The following is a 20902-nucleotide window of genomic DNA, read 5'->3' on the forward strand; positions in this document are numbered from 1 at the left end:
AAATAACAACTAAATCAAAAAATTATTAAATAAATCAAGAAAATATAAGCAGCCCGCACCAAGAGTCTACAATACAAAACCCAAAATCATAAAATATAAATTAGTGCAGCGCTAAAATCATTAAACAAAAAACTTATAATGATTTGATGAAATCAAACTTAACCAGAAAACTAAGGTGGACAAATTTAAAATTAAATCACCTACGGGTATAAAAAATGCATCAGATATAAATGATTAATATGCACTTAAATCAAATAGCAAATAATGATCCTCAGATGTGGATCAGAACACTCCACAATTGCAATACTCAGAATGGCATATAATGTGAGTCTGTTGATCATAGGTGAAATATGATAACATGTGTGATAAATATTAGAATAAGTCCCAATAAACTTGCAAAAAGAAAAGAGAGAATGGCCAGTGAATAATACGATCAACACTGTGATGAGAAGAGTCCCTTATCCAATGGAGCGGAACACCCAAGGTGAGTAGGTTCTCTCAGCTCCACGGGATCTCCACGGAACTCTTCAGCCCAGTGACACCGCCAACTACAGACGGAGCAGCCCTCGGTCCCTTATATTATCTCTGGTGATACAGATGCAACAGCCCTGGATTATCTTTAAGGTTTTTGGGAGACCCAATTCACTGGGCATGGTGAGACCAACATATTGGTCTTTTTAGCTGGTAAGGAGACAACCTACTCACCTTGGGTGTTCCGCTCCATTAGATAAAGGACTCTTCTTCTCATCACAGTGTTGATCGTATTATTCACTGGCCATTCTCTATTTTCTTTTTGCAAGTTAATTGGGACTTTTTCTAATATTTATCACGCATGTTATCATATTTCACCCATGATCAACAGACTCACATTATATGCCATTCTGAGTATTGCAATTGTGGAGTGTTCTGATCCACATCTGAGGATCATTTTTTGCTATTTGGTTTAAGTGCATATTAATCATTTATATCTGATGCATTTTTATACCCCTAGGTGATTTAATTTTAAATTTGTCCACCTTAGTTTTCTGGTTTAGTTTGATTTCACCAAATCATTATAATTTTTTTGTTTAATGATTTTAGCGCTGCACTAACTTATATTTTGTAATACAAATGCAATCTACAAAGCTAATAATACAATCTACAAAGCCACATCTAATGTGAGCATTGGCCTATCATTTAAATTGTGGCCTATCCCATAGGCAAGTCAGAGCATAGGATGGACATATCAGGTACATGCCTAAATACAAAATGTAAAAGTTTCCCAGCTCTCAACGCTAACAGTGAACAGAAGAAACCTAAGACATTCTCTTTAATATTACATTAAAACTGAGGTCCCAATTTACATTCATCTGAAAACTTAGGCCACTATGGGGCATACTATACAGATATGTGCCTGGTGTTAAGTTACTCAGAGCTTCTTAGTTTAGCCTTCAGAATGGGGTTTAACTTAGAATAAGCTTGGATCTGGAGAGTTAGGATCAATAGGTTAATGGAACTGATGTGAGCAGTGGCGGTGTGTCCATGAGGGTGCACGGGCGCTGCCCCCTCTCTCCAGCCGCCCCTCTATCAGCAATAGATAGATTCATGGCTGCTGCTGCCACTCCCTATTCAGGCTTCCGGCCGCTTTTCAGCCGGGAGCCTGGTATTTTTTTTTTAAGCACCTGATTAGAGCCATAGGCTCTAATAGGCGTCAAAATGGTAAACAGCGAGCGCCATGCTGGGTGCTCACAGTTCACTTAGCTGTGTGAGGAAAGCAAATGCATATTCGTTTTCCTAACACTGAACCGCCTCTCCACCAATCAGGTGCTCAGATCTGTTAACCTTCACCTGATTGGCTGAAATGACAGGCTCTGTGATTGGACACCTATCAGGCATCCAATCATAGGAGAGGATGGGAGGAGAGGACGGGAAAAGACATCAAGGACATGAAGGAAACCGCTCGGCGCCGTCACCCGCTGCCCCACCGGGACAGGGTAAGTGGCAGACAGACAGCAGGTGGGGGGGCACAGTGGCAGCATTTTGATGGGCACAGTGGGAGCATTTGATGGCACAGTGGCAGCATTTGATGGCACAGTGGGAGCATTTGATGGGCATAGTGGGAGCATTTGATGCAACAGTGGGAGCATTTGATGGCACAGTGGCAGCGTTTAATGGGCACACTGGCTGCATTTGATGGGCACAGTGGCGGCAATTGATGAGCACAGTGTCTGCGTTTGATGGAACAGTTGCTGCATTTGATGGCACAGTGGCTGTGTTTGATGGTACAGTGGATGCGTTTGATGGGCACAGTGGCGGCAATTGATGGACACAGTGGCTGCGTTTGATGGCACAGCTGCGTTTGATGGTACAGTGCTTGAGTTTGATGGGCACAGTGGCGGCAATTTAAGAGCACAGTGGCTGTGGTTTTTTTGGCACAGTGGCTGCGTTTGATGGTACAGTGGCTGCATTTGATGGGCACAGTGAGGCTGCAATTGATGTTTTTTTTTCAGTTTGTTTGCACCCCCCAAAAATTTTGAGCACCAGCTGCCACTGAATGTGAGTGCTCCCAATGGAGCAGATAATGAATTATGGTTTATTAGGTTCCATGCAAGGAATCAAATATTGCTATCTGTCAAAAATGTCGGTTCAGTCACTCTTCCAATTCACACACCTATGCCCCACAACACGGCCAAGAAGTTTTTTTAACAACTTCCTGTTTCAAGTTTACTGCTCTTTTGCATCACCTCCTTGTTGGACAGATGACAAGGATTTGCTGTCCAGTAGGTATTGCAGGTGGACATGTGAGGAAGCTTCTTTGTGGAACCAGGAAACACGTGAATTACCTGCCAAGCTGTACAGTGTGAAAGATGTGTATAATAATTACTATCCTTCATCAACCGGTATTGACATTTTTAATGACTATTAATACAAACCATTTTCAAGTATCATTCTTATGTGAGTCAGGAAAAGTGGTGCAGATTTTCCTCTTACCATGGGATGAAAATTGAATTATCTTTTTTCTTCCAAACAGAAAACAACCAGTGTTTAAAACATTAGAATGTTATTTCTTTTTGTCTGACTGAAGTACCTCTTATATGTCAGATAAATCAAAACAGCAACATATACTTGATTTAAAAGTACCTTGCTTTCAGGGTAGCCAACATTTAGCCTGTTTGAAATATGAATATATATGCTGTATCTGTGCCATTAAATGAATTAGCATTCTAATTTTGTGTTTCCAACCTTATTTTAAAATGCAAATAACAAATGATTGAGTTACAGTTAATTTCCTTAAAACACATTTTTGAAGATTTTAATTGTATTCCCTTTTATTTTCTGACATCTTCATCACATTTATTTGTATCCACGCACATCCATTCTTAAGAAATAAACAACAGATAAAAAAATACCTACTAAGTTTAAGTTGTGCAAAATCAACAGGAACTTGTTAATACCCAGTTAGAAGACTTACCTTTAGCACATCTTCATCAGATGATTTGCATTCTACCACATCAGTAATATCGGTCACTGAGCTTCTGCTGTCTACACTGACAGTCTTAACAGGGACTGCTACTGTTTTCCCAGTGAGGATGGCAGTGTTCAGAATCTCTGATTCCTACAATGCAACATAAATAAATACTTATTAATTTCATGTAAAAAAAAAAACTCTTTACTATAACAAATTACTTATACTGTATACTTATAGTCAAGAACAGAACTTTTTTTTTTAAAGAGTATTGTATATACAATATGAGCATCACAACCACATGCACATTAAAAATATCAAAAATAATTCAAACAATACATTTCAAGGGTGAAAACAGCACACTAGAGGTGAGACCCAGACTTTATTTTCATACGAGTCACTTACTTAAAAAGCTGAAAGCGTTTGTTACCCATAAAAAAATAAAAAAGAATCCTGCTCCTTTAAAGCATGAATAACAGCACAGTGCTTGTGCTGTGTAATTTGGCCCCCTGTAACACCTGAGATACCTAGCTGATCCTGCCTGGTTCTGCCCTCCCTTCTGTAAACTGACCATGGTTTATCATGGCTGCCGAGCCCTGAGACCATGGTCAGTTTACGTGTCTCCGTTATCCGCAGCCCTGCTCTTTGTCGTCTCTGTCCTCCTCCCCTCCCTGCCTGTCAGCTCTTACCAATCCCACTCCCTCCCCTCCTGTTGCTGAAATACCTTTATAAAGTGCACACAATCCCCTCTGTTATAAAGCCTCCTATGCTGCAGTGTATGTTTCTTTGTAAAAAAGATGCCTATTTCTACCTGAATTCAAAGCGCCGATCGGTGGTCACGTGACTCCTCGAGGCTCCCCTCCTCCCCGGCTGACATCTTGGCTCTCTCCTTCTCTCCTCCCCACCTCCCGACTGATGTCAGTGGGGGAATCTTGGCCATTCCACTCTATCTGTCAGATCGGACGAAGGAGCCTCGAGAAGTCACGTGGCAGCCGATCTGCTCTGTGAATTCAGTTAGAAATAGGCATCTTTTTTACAAAGAACATACACTGCAGCATAGGAGGCTTTATAACAGTGGTGATTGTGTGTACTTTATAAAGTGGCTTAACAACCACTTTAATAGTCCTCAGTGGAACTCAAACTTTGACAAACAAGTCCATTTACCTAGTGCTGGCTGAAGAAACATAGGGTGAGGGCAGTTAATCTGCACCTACAGTAACTGTAGGTTTCACTAAAAGGCGATCTTGGCATTATATTGGATATTCAGAGATTTCACCAGCTTTCTTTTTGACTGATATATATACAGCCGCAGGTAAACCAAACATGGTTGGTGTGTGCCCTAGTAGAGAAAACCTGTCACGACTTTACTATATGTCCCAAATAATTGTATCATTATAATACTACAACCTTTCCTTAGTGGTCAGTGAAGAGGTCCCCCACTTACATGGGTGGAAAGGAAAGAACCATTTTACATTGGTTTACATTGGTGGTTGATGTAATGACCCTCTAATATGGTTGTCCGTGTAGTGCCCTTACATTGGTGGCTAGTGCAGTGCCCAATTACATTGGTGATCAGCAGAGAATAACTGATCAGTGGTGAACTGCCCACTTACAGTGGTGATCAGTGGAGAAGTACTCCTTACATACTCCTTAACCTTGGTGGTCAATAAGATCTCAGCTAAATAGATCATTGCTGTCAGTGTTTATCTAAGAGAAGAGAGGCTCTGCTGCTCCTGTGCTACCACGTCTAGCTCTGCCAAGTGATGATGGCACTGCAACTATGCAGATATTGCATGTCAGGAGATCAATCCACCATGGACTGCCTGCACACCAGCTACATTATTATTTTCTACAGATAATGTGCCCCTTTATTGCCTGCCCCTGGAACAAAGAGCTTCCCCTGCCCTGTCCTTGGTACATTACATTACACATGTATACTACATACAACAAAGGCTTTATTTAAAGATGTATAATATCATAGGTACAGTATGCCCGCATTATTTAATATTATATGTGCAAATTAAGTACTGTAAAGAAAATGTTGGTATTATTTATGTACATTGCAAGAGGCAAAATGGCTTTAACTTTAATTCCAGGCAGACATAAGAAACTCATATTATGTACCCATGCTATACATTGAAAAGCATGATGTAATTGCAATTAATATAACTATGAAATAGTATATTGATATCAACTTGCAATAATTCCCTGCCCAGCAAAACTCAGATTGGGAGATGGAGGGTCAACACTCTGAACCAGTCACGCTTTACTGCAGTAAATTTGCTGCCAGAAGAGAAAGCTGTATAATGAATTCTTGCTCTGCTGCTGCTCCTTCATTGTCCAATCAGCAGACTGGGGTGTGTTTTTGATTGAGTCTTGCTTCTGCAATGGAGATAGGGGGCCTGGTTGTGCTGTCTAGGGGAAACTGGCACACAGCACCAGCTGCTTAGAATAACAGTTATGTTTTGCATAAGTAGAATGTTTTGCAGGTAAAACATTCCCCATGTACGCACTTCCATTTTATTTTTCACAGTTTTTCTAAATACAATTGAAAATGTCATAAGAAATTGAAAACAAACTGAAAAGAGCCTTATCATAGGGGTATATTATTACTTGAGTTAGACATTGTTTGATCTTTTACATACGACACTAAGGATATACTGTTCCAACAAGCCCTGACTGAGAGGGAAATTCTAATGTCCTGCCAACTATACTCATCTGAGAAAAGCATATCATGACTCACTTATTTATAAGGGTCATGGGAATCTGGTTAGCCTTTCACCTATTTATATTACACAGAGCACAAAGGTGTAAATAAAGTTGTGGAGTTGAACCCCCCCAAGGGCAGCATGGAAAGGTTCCTCTTTCCCACATCAGCTGTTACTTTTGAAATCAGCACAGTTGGGTGGGTCTCCACCCATACAGCCACATCATTCATACACAGAGATATGTACATGAATGAACTACAAGTCCCATCTTCCACCATGGCAGATGAACTTGAAGTTCCCAATTGATAACAAGCATAGTGGTCACCATAATCATAATCCATTGACACTTCCTTTAGCTTTTTAATCAAAAGTCTGTACCTCTGTATGGTTATAGAGCTGGAGGAAGAGACTACAGGAGCCTGGCATTGCACCCGCAATCCAATAACTGAGGGTGCAATGCTTTGCTCCCCCTACTCCTATGCAAACAATTAAAATAAATAAAATAATAATAATAATAAATGCACATTTTTTTCCTGCAAATATATGTGCATTTATTATTTTTCTGCAAAACGTGAACTTAGCCTTTAAATAAACGCATCTATGGGTTTGTATCATTACAGAATATAAACATCTAGTGTTCAAAGCTAACTAGTTTGAGATTTTACTTTATAGAGTACATACAGGAAAAAAAAACACTTTGGATCTGTTAGAACTAAGCATTCTTGGCAAGGAATACTTATAATGAGCCAAATGACATTATAAATTTTAGTAGACTAGTAAAACTTGTCTGGCTTTATTTGTACACAACATACAGTTTGTAAGGGACATTTGTTATGTTTATGCATAATTATTTTAAGACGTACTTTACATCACATATGGACAGAAATGTTGTTTCATCCACAATCACTGTACAATATGGCAAGGCAGAACTCAATTACACTTCAGCCTTAGAGACTACTGCTTGCTTAGCACAGAAAGGTGGCAAGATCACCTTCACCCTCCTTTCAGACACATCAGACACATCTGACATTTGTAGCTGTAAGGAACAGAATTGTATTTAGAAGAAACACAAGAGCCTGTCAGACATTACTTTGCTTGTTGACCTGAATACCCAGAAAGGTGGCATCTCAAGTAGTCTTCCTAACAAATGCCATAACACATTATCATCTACTGTACCCAGTGGCAAAAGTTCTATTTTCAGGCTGATGCTGGTATACCTGCAATGGGTGAATATTAGAACCAGTCACAAGATATGATTCTTCTGCTAGAAGCATGATTGCATTTCATCTGGTTGTGTTACCTGCAGCTGTTAAACTAAAAAAAAGGCACTCAATTCACATAGCTAACACGCCAGGATAAGAATACTTATTTTCTAAAACATCAATTGTTTTTTCAGCTTTTCAATGAAATTTGAAACTTAGAGTCACATGGCTAAAATATATGTGTCCTTGTTTTAAAGCTTTGTGAATATTTTTTTGTTTTGTTTTAAAAGAAGAGAGAGCGAAATTATGGGTCTTTTGTACAGTAGCAAGTTTTGCAAGTAAAATAATATTAGCTATTATGATAATAAAAATAAAACCATGTCCTGTACATGTATAATCATCATTCGAACCATGTCTGTAAACCTACTTATGTTAACATGTTTTATCATAGCCTAAATGTGTTTTATTTATTATGTATTTGGTAATAAACTGTATACCATTTTCTTGCAACATACTTTGTGGGTATCATCACTCGATACAGGATCCACTTTAGACATCCTATTTTTTGTAATGTGGACATACTCACCAATATGCCTCACACAAAGTCCCGCTTCCATCCTCCACTTTTTCTGTACCCATTGGGATGGAGGCATGTTGGTGCATTCACACAAAAACAAGTGGACAGGTCACAACCCCATTTTTGAAAAATAAAAATAGTTTTATTGTAGTTTGCAGTATAATAACTACCCTGTTTCCCCGAAAATAAGACCTAGCGTGATTGTTGGTGATGGCTGCAATATAAGCCCTACCCCCCAAATAAGCCCCAAATAAGCCCTAGTTAAAGTCCTTGTAGGTCTTATTTTCAGGGTAGGGCTTATTTTCAGGGAAACGTAGTAGGGCTTATTTGGGGGGTAGGGCTTATTTTGCAGCCATCACCGACAATAACGCTAGGTCTTATTTTGGGGGAAACAGGGTATGTCCTACTATTTTTCGTCATGACAATAAATCCACATCAGTTTTAATATTTTCCCTGTCATTGTATGTGAGAGTCAATAGAAATCTTTTGATCTAAACAACTGATGAAAATACACATCTTGTTTATTTTTACAATGATCTGTGTGGGAACACTGCCAGTGAAGATTATGCATTGAGCACCAAATTCTGCACTCATATTGGTTACCAGTCTCATGATTGTGGCATCCCAAATGCTTTCATTCAGCTGTTATTTTGCATTTTTTTCAATTTGTTTTTATCCAGCACTGCACATTGTACAGGATTACAGTGGAACTATGGGCAAAATCAAAATGACATACTAACTTCCGGTTCCGGCGCCACATGAGGAGGAGGTGAGCAGCTTCAGCTCCCGCACAGCTACTCACTAAACCGGCACAAAAACCAGCCACAGCTCCGGGGGGAACCCCTATCGCCTCTGCTCTCTACCAGGCAGACATGGATCGCTTTGTGGAGCGATCCTATGCACGGGCGCTGTCCTCCTCCACGGCACCTCCAGCAGGAGACATAGCTGCCGACACAGCCAAGATGGCGGCCGCTCCGGACACAGCAGAGCGGTATCAGATGCAGCCACAGCCTCCCCCTGCCTCTGCTGTGGCAGAGTCTGATCCCATATCCCCTGCCAATATTGCCCAGGCTGTGGTGACACTTTTGGGACCATCCCTAACAGCCACTGTGGACGCAGCGGTACACAGAGGGCTGGAGCAGCTGCACATAGAGCTCCAGGCTCAGGCCCAACGCATCACCCAGGTGGAGGAGCGGATATCTATACTTGAGGATGATTGCACAGCCTCCTCTGCGGCACTTGCACGCATCAATGCGTCGCACAGGGACATATGGGACAAGCTAGACGATTTAGAAAATCGCTCAAGAAGAAACAACTTGCGCATAATTGGCTTGCCAGAATCGATCCCAGCTTCCCACCTTACAAATATATGCGCAAAAACCATCCCAGAGCAACTGGGCCTCCGCATACCCTGCACTGTTGAGCGTGCGCACCGCATGGGTCAATACTCTGACACGCGCGCTAAACCCCATCATGTGATAGTGAAATACTTGAACTATGCTGACAAAAACGCTATAATGCAAAAATTTCATCGCACGCGCTCACTAGTGGTGGATGGCGCGAAACTACTGCTCTTTGCGGACTATTCCATAGAGGTAATGAAACAACGCAAAGCGTTCTCCTCGGTATGCTCCACTATGCATCACAATCAAATCCGATTCTCCTTAGCTTATCCAGCTGTCCTCCGCGTCCAAACTCCTGAAGGGGAACAACTCATCTTTAACTCACCTGAAGAGGCGGAAACCTACCTAGCCAATAGAAGCTCCGAAATGGAACACAGTACCGCTACAGAGGGCTCACCATCATCGTCTTCACCATACGCAAATGCACCTCCTAAACACCCCCGAAGCCCGACCAAACCTCCATACAAATGTAGTCGTTTCACCAACCAAGAGGAACGTTCTGGGAATCGTTGAAGGACTCCACAGCACCACCCTTCTCACCTCGACATCTACTAATGGGTAGTATTAACCCACCTTATTTTTCTTTTTCTTTTTTTTTACCTTTAAGTCATAGGTACTTTTGATACCTCTCGGAACTGCCATACCTACTCTCTATGGAGCACTACCCTTACCAGCCTGTTGCTAAAAGTTATGCACTTACAGTTATATGGTCTTGCATCCTAGTAACTGGGGCGGCCTCCCACTACCCGGGGGACCTTCCTCTTCAGGGACACTTGTAATGTTTATATAGTTTGTTTAGTTTAATCTCTGGAGAGGGGCCTTCCCCTGTCTTTAGCCTACCTCGTCATTTGTTTGTTTAAACCTGCACTGCTTCCTCATGGTATCCCCCCCAGACTACCCTCCCTTCATATTCTATACCCACTTCCCCCCCTTCCTATCCCCCTTTTCCTTCCCCCCACCCCCCGTAGCTAATACCCTGCCCCTACGTGAGGAGCTAGCAGCTGACGGGAGCTACGTTAGATAGGTGAAACCTCATGTGGAAAAAAGAGAAGTCCACATTGCACATTCTGTTTTTCCTTACCCGATACTCTGCCTTATTAATGTTTATAACTTACTGTTGCTTAGATAAGTTGAAGTTCATGTTTGCCAACCTAGTCCATATGTCTTCAGGGGTTCTTTTACAAACCCCTAAACCAAAACACTTTTAATTACCAGTCATGTCACAATCTGCAGATGGGAGTCACCTAAAGTTTGTCTCGTGGAATGTTAAGGGGCTGCGTTCTCCAAACAAACGCATGTCCATCCTCAGACACCTGCGGCGTCTCCGGACTGATGTGGCTCTACTCCAGGAGACACATCTGGCCGCAGACGATCTGCAATGTCTTCGTAGAATGTGGGTGGGTTCTGTCTATGGTTCACCGGCAGTAGGCCGTAAAGCGGGTGTCGCTATCCTTCTCCACAAAAATCTACAACACACTGTTAGAGACGTTAAGGTTGATTCGGAAGGCAGGAAAATAACCCTGCATTTGACTATAGATGATAAACCTGTAGCACTTACCAACATCTATGCCCCTAACTCACCTGACACCTCCTTCTTTCAGGAGTTGGTGAAATGGGTGCTAACTACCCCGGAGACGTTACACCTGATGGGTGGGGATTTTAATTCAGTCATGTCCACCCTGTCTGATCGCACAGGCCCCCAAACACATAGACCACATACACGTACCCCCCCATTATCTACATCTATCCTCTTGGCGCAATCCGTCGCCTCCATGCAATTTGTGGACGTATGGCGCTTAATGCATCCGACGGATCAGGAATACACTTTTTTTTCGCCCCCACACAATACGTTTTCACGAATAGATTACTTTTTTGCCTCCCCAGCTCTAAGCTCCTTAATTAATGCCCCAGACATACAAGGCGCAGTGATCTCAGACCACAGCCCTATCGTTGTACACTTATCCCAAACGGCTAGTACACCCCCCTCCCCTACTTGGCGTTTCCCCTCCTATCTAGCAGACAATGAAGACTTCCAACATACACTATACGGTGCCTGGGAGGACTACATCTCAACTAATGGGGCCCACATCACTGACCCTAACCTTTTTTGGGAAGCAGGTAAGGCCTTCTTACGGGGGAAAATCATTTCATACACCGCCCAGTTTAAAAAAAGAACCAGACAACAATATAGTCAGTCAAGCGAAGCCTTACGCTTGGCACATGAACGGCTCACGTTAAACCGTACCATAGAGAACATACAGGAATGGAGACAGGCTAAAAACACCTTTGACCTTTGGACAGAACAACATGAAGCGGCCAAAACGTCGTACTCTCAGTTACATTTCCACAGATTCGGTAACAAAGCTGGCAGGCTCCTGGCCAAGTTATGCTCAGGACCTAGACATCCTACCCGTATCTCTGCTCTTAGAGCTGTGACAGGCTCTCTAGTCACCTCTCCCGCTGAGATTAGCAATTTACTTGTGGAATACTACACTAATCCATATAAAGCTGACCCGACTGACCTACCTACTACTGACTCTCTGCTTGACAAAATACGCTTACCTAAATTTCACCACACACAATTGGAGACACTTAATGCCCCCATTACTGTAGATGACATCCGACTTACGATCAAATCCATGGCCTCGGCCAAAGCCCCAGGACCCGACGGATACACCGCAGACTTTTATAAAAAAGACATACTGTACATGATGCAGTTTGTCAAAAGCATTAACACAGCAGTTTTTCATTTTGTGAGTCTCCTGTAACATATTTTTAGTTTCAATCATTTTTATTAAATTTTTAGTTAACAGAAAAGAAAAACAAAGTAACATGCATTACATTATAACTTTCTGTGGTTGCTTATACTCCACGGCAGGCTCTAAATATAGTATATCAAGCTTTCATGTTGTCGACGGTATCAATGTTCTAGATTTAGGGGTGTTGCTTAGACCCTATGTCTTATAGCATAGGCTACATGAACATCCACCTGTAATCACTATAGTTTGTTGCGGTGGACATTCCACTCTGTTGGATTTTACATACCCCTTTAGAGTTTATCTACCGGCATGCCTGTCAATTGGAGTACAGCGACCACAGTTGTAACAAAATGTATGGTAAACAACATAAAATATAAAACAGTCATAGTGATGTCCATTTATTCATTCTTTAAACTAGGTTAGTTGGTTCTTTTCAATATCATCAATATTGTATTCTCTGCTCTCTGTGTATACCATTTTCGCCAGGGTGCCCATTTATACACATGCTCATAGTTCCCTGTGGTTGAGGAATGTAGAACCTCATATGTATCATGGGTGTGGGTTGTGTGTATTACTTCCGAGATCTTTGGGGCTATTGTTTCGCTCCAGTGTCAGAGAATAGATAACCGGCTAATAATATATGGGATATACAGTTCTAAAGGGTGGAGGTATAGAATGTATTTCTAGTGATAATATTGCCATTCCTGGAGATAGTATTTGATGTAGACCTGTGACATCCGATATAATTACCTGTGACCACAGTGTTCTTAGTTTTGGGCAGTGCCATAAGATACAAATTCAAGTGCCTGTACAACCGCACAATCTCCAACATCCTGGTGAGGCATCCCGGAAGATTTTTGCTATGCGATGGGGGGGGGGGGGGGGTCAAATACCGTCTCAGTGATATCTTTTGTTGCATTTCCCAGAGGTTTGTGCTTTTAGTGGAGGTATAGGTAAGGCGTAAAGATTTTTCCCAATGTTGAGTTGTGTACTCTATCCCTAATTCCTGTTCCCAAGTTGACATAGATTGAGATTTTATACAAAGGCTCTTCTCTTGTAGGCCTGAGTATATAAGTGATATACCTTTGTGTATAATTGGGGTTTGTTGGTAGTATTGAGTTATTTTTTCAAGTAGTGTTGTGAAGAGGTGCTAGTTCTTTTTCACTAGGTGAGCTATTTGCGTATATTTGTATTGTTCTGTAGAGGGCAGCTGGTACTCTAGTTGTAGTGTGTTAAATGGTTTAAGTAACAAGCCTTCCATGACATCTTCTATGTTAGCAATTCCCTTTTCCTTCCAAATAGAGAGGTTATTATCTGGGATTACTTGGGTGAGTGCAGAAATGGCAAATTTTAAAGGGGTCACTTTACCTCTCCATTTTTGATAATTTCAGAGATTAATCCATGCTCTGATTGATGCTAGAATAGGGGGTGCCAGTTTTTTGTCTAGAGACATGTTGTTGTGTGCAGTCAATAGAAAGGCATGTAAAGTCCCTTTAGGGATTTGGGTTTGTTCTAGCTCCTTACATAGTGTTTTGGAATCTGCTATTAACCAGTGTTGGAGTTGTGCCAATACTGTTGCAAAGTAGTAATATTGTAAATGTACAGGACCCACTCCCCCTGCTTTCCTATGTTTGATCAGTCTACTAAAAGTACATCTAGCCCTTTTCCCCTGCTAAAGGTATTTATTTAGTATTGGTTGTAGAGAACTAAAATAACAGTTGGGAATTGGGATTGGTAAAGTTCTAAAGAGGTAGAGCAATTGAGGCAGTATCTGCATCTTAAAAGCTGTGAGCCTGCCCAACCATGATAGTTCATTCTGTGCTAATTTATTTAACCTGGCCTCTAGTGAGTTTAGGAAGGGTATATAATTGGCTGAGATAAGATCTTCTGTCTTAGGAGTGAAAGTTATGCCTAGGTATTTGACATCCTCTTTCTTCCAAATGTATAGGAATTTTTGCGCTAGATTGTGTCTGGACTCTTCCGGGATGCCTAGGTTCAAAACATAGGATTTGGTTTCATTCACCTTATAGTATGATACCTCATTAAATGTTCGCAGTGCTTCGTGCACGGAGGGGAGAGAAATTTCTGGGTTTGTGAGTCATCATATTATGTCATCAGCAAAAAGACTTATGGTGTGGGATCTGGTACCAACCTTTATTCCTGTCACCTGTGGGTGTGATCTATGTAGGAGGCTAGCGGCTCCATTAAGAGATTAGTGGGGAGAGGGGGCAGCCCTGTCGGGTCCCGTTAGTGATTGTAAATGGGGTAGACAGTGCCCCGGAGATGTAAACTTGAGCCAATGGGTGGGTGTAGAGTGCCATTATGGCTTTGTATATAGAGCCATCAAAACCGAACTTATTTAACACCTGTGCTAGGAATTGCCAATGTATCCTATCAAATACTTTCTCTGTGTCCAATGCTAGGTGCAGAGAAGGTGTTTTCCGCCCACTGGCCAGATGTATCACATTTATTAGACGTCTGGTAGCGTCAGCTGTCTGTCGCCCTCTTGTGATTCCAGACGGGTTGATATCAATAGATAGAGAGAATAAGATGTCCAACAGTCTTGTAGCCAACAGTTTGCATAGATCTTGATACCATTGTTTAGCAATGATATAGGCCTGGAACTTTGTGGGGAATCAGGTTCTTTCCCCGGTTTTGGTAGGCTACTATTATGGCCTTTAACATCTCTAGGGGGAATGAGGAGGAGGCAGCAGCAGAACCATAGATTCCAACTAGGTGTGGGATCAGAAATTCTTGAAATGATTTGTAATATTCTCCTGTAAACCCGTCCAGGCCTGGAGATTTGTTAATTGGAAAAGATTGTATGATCTTTTTCACCTCCTCATCAGTGATAGGAGAGTTTAGGTCAGTAAGGTGCTCATGTGTAAGTTTGGGGAGTTTGATTTTTTCAAGGAATGCTTCTATTATAGCTGCTGTCGGTTGTGTTGACATTATTTCATATAGCAGAGGGGATTGCAGCAAGGTTATTGCATTATGATAGCAGCAGGCGGGAGGGCTGAGGAGTGGATGGAACTGACAGGCAAGGAGAGAAGGGGGAGAGGACAGGGGAGAGCAGAGAGGAGAGCTGTGGATGACAGAGGCACGTATACTGACCACGGTGTCAGGGCTCAGCAGCTATGATAAACCGTGGTCAGTTTACAGAGAGGAGGGCAGAACCAGGCAGGATCAGCCAGGTATTTTAGGTTATACAGGGGGGCCAAATTACACAGCACAAGCACTGTGCTGTATAAAATGCTTTATTATTATTTTTTTTAGGGTAACAAACACTTTAACTCCAGTCAACACTGGACAGTTACCAGAATACCATATTTTTCTATATAGAAGCCTTTAAACATTCTTTATCATCCATACAATCAGTCTTAAAAAGGCACTTTCTATGCTAATCAATTCATATGTAATTTAGAAGCCAGCACCACAAAGAGATGCTTTATCAGAGATGCTTCTGCTGCCTTCTAGATTTTCATTTGCCTTTCCAACCCATGAATTGCCTAAATAAACTTGCCATAAACTTGCCATCTGCTTAAAAGGCCATGACCACTGCCAAACGTCTAATGGCTTCCATGAATACTGGGAGTCAGAAAAAAGGGAAGTTCTGGAAAACATGTTGTATTTGAATAAACTAGCCATGTAAATACCAAGTGAAACCTGTACCTTTGGCTATAAAATGCACTTTCAATACTTTCTGGGTCACTGAGCTGAAACAAGTGTTCAGGTCAAGAAACAGAAAATTGTTCAAGAGGGGAATTTTCCTCAGCTTGGAGAGATTACCCCCTATTTCCTCTTGTGTATAGAAACAAATTGCTACACATGCAATTTAAGGTAAACACACCAATAGTATTTAAAATATGTGCTCACTGAAAATACACCACTATACTTTTTCTTTACGTCTTGCCTGCATGAGTTAAAATGTACTTAGAATCACATGAATGAATTGAGAATTAGTGAAGCTTAATTCACTGCAGCTACAGACTAGAATTAAGTATGCTCAATAGTAGAAATTAGGCTGCCCTTGAACTCAGGCCACCTTCTAGTTATTTTCCTGTACTTAAAACATGAACCCGCAATAATCTACTGACAAGGTTTGATAGAGTGACTACGGTACATTTCAAAATGACATTACCATACTTCAATCTTCTATTTATGTATCTGGCTGTTGGCACAGACTTTAAAAATGAAAAAAAAAAATCTATTATTTTGTATATTAAATGTAGCAATACACTGGTACATTCTGGATAATACTCTGGTGAAAAATGAAGATCACAGTGGGCACAGCTTGTGATGGACAAATATGCCTTTATTATGATCTCTAAAAGTACCTGCACTTGTTCAGACCTGTTTTCATCAACGCTATGGTGGCTTATAACAAAATATATGATTGTAGGACTATTTCACTAAACACTATATGCAGATTATTTGATAAATTTTCAATTCAGTTTTATATTATTAGTCAGTTTTATTTAGCAAACGTGGTGTTATTGCAAGTTATATTATATGTATATGTCTATAGTAGTTAATTTCTCTCCCTAAATATTTATGGATTCTGACTGCCTTTTGATTGCGTTTTGATTTGAGAATGAATATGTTAAAACATCTGTATTATTTTTGTATTGCAGTCTATCCCCAGTGAGGAGTTTCTCTCTATTTACTTGTCCAGAAGACCAAGGGATTATAAATCTAAAAATTTACAGTTGTCACTGGACCAGCAAATGAATGGAAATCTTCCCAAGGGGTAGCTCTTCTGGTGTGGAATTTTCATCACTAGTGAAATATTTCCTCTCACTTTCTGTCTCTGGAACAGGATGAACAGGATGTAAAGGAACATTTGCTCTATGGGACACATAACTTAAAAAAGGAAAGAAACTTGACAGGAGTTTGAGTCATTATGGAATGACTCAAACTTTTTTCCCACTTGAAGCTCACTCTGCTATTGCAAAATTGCAATGCAAGCATTTGTCAAGAGAAGAAAACTAGATATATTACCTACTGAAACATCAGGATGGTAATAAAAGGGAATTACACAAATGGTTTTACCTAACACAGTGTATCTAAAGCCTAAACTTTATATTTCGTTTTAAATATAGCGGTAAGGGGTTAGATACCTTGTGGGCACTTTATTGCAGTCTGTGCCCCCTTGGAAATTCCAGCCTGTCTATTTGTTCTGGTGTCTACAGTCACAAGAACCGAAACTGAGGGAGAAACAAAAATGCGAGTTGCTATCAGAATATGAATGAGTGGAAATCTTTCAATGGGAACAATAATTCTGGTGACAGCAGTCTGAAAAGGGATTTACATCACTTTGGAGAGATTTCCTACCACTTATACCGCGTACACATGGTCAGAATTTCCGACAACAAATGTTCGATGTGAGCTTGTTGTCGGAAAATCCGACCATGTGTAGGCTCCATCGGACATTTTTTTGTCGAAATTTCCGACAAACAAAATTTGAGAGCTGGTTCTCAAATTTTCCGACAACAAAATCCGTTGTCATAAATTCCAATCGCATGTACACAATTCTGACGCACAAAATTCCACGCATGCTCGGAATCAAGCAGAAGAGCCGCACTGGCTATTGAACGTCATTTTTCTCAGCTCGTCGTACGTGTTCTTGCTTTCAGCATTTCCGACAACATTTGTGCGACCGTGTGTATGCAAGACAAGTTTGAGCCAACATCCATCGGAAATAAATCCAGGATTTTGATGTTGGAATGTCAGATCGTCTGTACGCGGCATTACTGTTGTGTCAAAAAGACAGAATGTAAGGTAAATCTCTCTTGAATGAGAACACTTTGGGATCATTTGACTGTCCTGCTCTAATAATTTTTCTGTCTGCAGGCATCCAATGGACTTTATAAGTCTTACAAAGCAAAAAGTTGTGCTAGATAGTGGGAATGGTAAACAGAATGACATATGCTCCCAATTTTCCCAATCTCACGGGACCACGTCCGCTAGTGACAAAATGACGTAGGGAGGAGGAGCTACGTTCTGACGTCACCGCTGTACGTCCAGTCCCGGAAGTTACAGGCTGTTTAGAAGCCGGCCTGCTCGCCTTTTTATGCTTACCTTGCCTATTATTATCCTTCGATTTGTAAGTGTCCATTTGTCTCTTTTATAATCTTAATAAATGTTAAGGATTTACGCTATGTGAGGCTTTCTGTTTTTTTGGTGAACATACTGCCCACTGTACTGATCTATCTGCTGACCGTTCCCGCTGACGCTGAGGAGTCCAGTACATGCCAGTGAGATCCCGGGCTGGGGTTACAGCCACTCGCCCAGTGTGGTCCCCTGTAATAAGGGACTACCAATTTCTGGTAAGCGGCAGTCCTTTCTGTGGTGGAGGATATCTTTTTCACTTGTCACTTGTGGAACCTCACGGCACATCACTTTTGGATTATCATCACAATTGGACCTTTTCTTATGTTTTATCTTGTCCACTTCTCTGCATTATGGATTGATTTTTTTTTGTTTTTTTCACTTTCATCAAGTCATTGGAAAATTTCTAGTTATTTTTTATTATATTTTTATATATTTTGCATTATATTTTGTTTGATTTTTTTGTTACACACGTATCTGCATTCATATGTTTGATGCACTATATTTTGTCTACCATATAGTTTGATGCACTCAATTTTTGCACTTCTGTTTTGGGTCTATTTAACTCAATTTTATTTTACTCAGTGTGACTTTTTGGTACTTATCATTGGGAGCATATGTCATTCTGTTTACTATTCCCACTATCTAGCGCGACTTTTTGCTTTGTAATTCTGTTTAGTGTCGTATAACACTTTTTAGTTGCAGCTTATCACATTGTCAGGGCCGCTGTTAGAACTCATGGGGCCCCGTACAGCGTACCTGACAGGGCCCCTTGGCCCCGCCCACAACCCCACCCCTGGCTCCACCCCTGACCCCATGCTGTCATGAAATCTGGGGGAATGGTGGCAGGAGTTGAAACATGTAACATGTTTCAAAAGGTGAACCTTTAAAGCAGTGTTTCGCCCCCAAAAAGTAAATATTAAAAGCCAGCAGCTACACATACTGCAGCTGCTGGCTTTTAATAAATGGACACTTACCTGTCCTGGAGTCCAGCGATGTCGGCACCCACAGCTGATGTTTCCATCAGCTGTTGGGTGCTCTGTGCCCATTCAGTTTGTGTCCCCCATACACCACAGACTTGTGTCCATTTACATCAGGCTACCTCTGATCTGTCACATTTAGGTCTGGAAAAATAGAAAAAGATGTTCTTTTCCTTTTTTTGACCTGAATGGACACAAGTCAATTCATATCTGGACTTCTGTAGACCTACATGGAGCTTTCAATCAGATCCACACATCAATTGCTGCCACTGTGCCCATCAAACGCAGCCACTGTGCCATCATACGCAGCTACTATACCCATCAACTGCAGCCACTGTACCCATCGATTGCTGCCCCTGTGCCCATCATACGCAGCTACTGTACCCATCAATTGCCACCACTGTGCCATCATACACAGCTACTGTACCCATCAAACGCAGCCACTGTGCCATTATATGCAGCTACTGTACTCATCAACTGCTGCCACTGTGCCATTATATGCCGCCACTGTGCCCATCAATTGCCGCTACTGTCCCATTATACGCAGCCACTGTGCCCATCAATTGCCGCCACTGTGCCCATGAATTGCCGCTACTGTGCCATCATATGCAGCTACTGTACCCACTGGTCCACAGGAAAAACTGACAGGTGGACCTGATTGCAAAGCTTGGGTGAAAAATTCTTAAAGGGGAGTGATTTGGGGGGTGGTAAATATGCAGCTTGGCTGTGTGTTTTTACTGTCCCTTCCCCCATCACACGTGTAAAGTAGCATCTCACTATGTGCTCATGGTCATTATCATTATGATATTCAGAGCACAGCAGGTTCTCTATGGCTCTGTCATTGCAACATGCTATTGGGTGCTGACTTTCTTATGGCTGTGCTGTGTTATAGTCTGTAACACACAGTACAGCCATATATTAAGAAAGTTACACTGACAGAGCCATAGAGCACCTGTTGTGCTCTGATCATCATAATGATAATGACCATGAGCACACAATGGGGAGTCTGGGGACTGAGCCTCACTCAGCCTGTGTGATATGTCAGTGTGTGTGTAGGGGAATTGCTTGCCTGTGGACCAGCGTCGGGATTACTCTTTCTTTCAGCCTCTCCTTCAGGCTGCAGCACGGCACGTACTGAGGGAAGGGAGCCGCATTACAATTTAATCCATCTGCCCAGGAAAGCATACAGTGAGCACAAGGTACACTCACTGATACAGAGCAGGGAATGTATGCTTCCATCCAAAAATGGAGAAAAAGTCCCTCTTCTGCTCTCACCTCCTGGGCCCCTCTATTAACCTGATGGGGCCCAGGAAGGTACTATATACCTTGCCAATCAAGTAGGTGCAGGTTAATAAAGTTATTTAGCTAATTAGTTTTTTTAGCTAGAAATCTGCTCAGGCCACCCCTGCTGGCTGGGCCCGGTACAACAGGGCTGGCTGTACTGCCCTATCAGTGGTCCTGCACATTGTACACTCTATAGCGCAGTATTCTTTTTTAACTATATAAGTCTGTCTGTATTAAGTGATCTGTTTAATTGTTAGGACCAAGAACCAAATAGGTATGTAACATATGAATGTTGTAAATATTCCCATCATATATTCTAGCTGCATCTCTGGGTACATACACATCTGTGCAAATACTAAGTGCAGTTGATATACAGTATATGCACCAGGAGATTGATGAGCTTATTGATGTCAGTACTTACAGCCCCTGGCTA

The 20902-nt window shown here is 41.6% G+C and overlaps 1 protein-coding gene across 1 annotated transcript in view; it reads right to left on the reverse strand.

Moving 5' to 3' along the window:
- The window catches only part of LOC141140649 (transmembrane protein 132D-like), a 1563515-nt gene that overhangs the window by 362563 nt on the left and 1180050 nt on the right, over positions 1 to 20902 (reverse strand). The window contains exon 5 of the mRNA XM_073628047.1: positions 3452 to 3595. Within this exon, the coding sequence (XP_073484148.1) occupies positions 3452 to 3595 (144 nt within the window). The remainder of the gene's footprint in view (positions 1 to 3451; positions 3596 to 20902) is intronic.

This window comes from Aquarana catesbeiana, linkage group LG01 (assembly GCF_042186555.1).
Source record: "Aquarana catesbeiana isolate 2022-GZ linkage group LG01, ASM4218655v1, whole genome shotgun sequence".
NCBI classification, from domain to species: domain Eukaryota; kingdom Metazoa; phylum Chordata; class Amphibia; order Anura; family Ranidae; genus Aquarana; species Aquarana catesbeiana.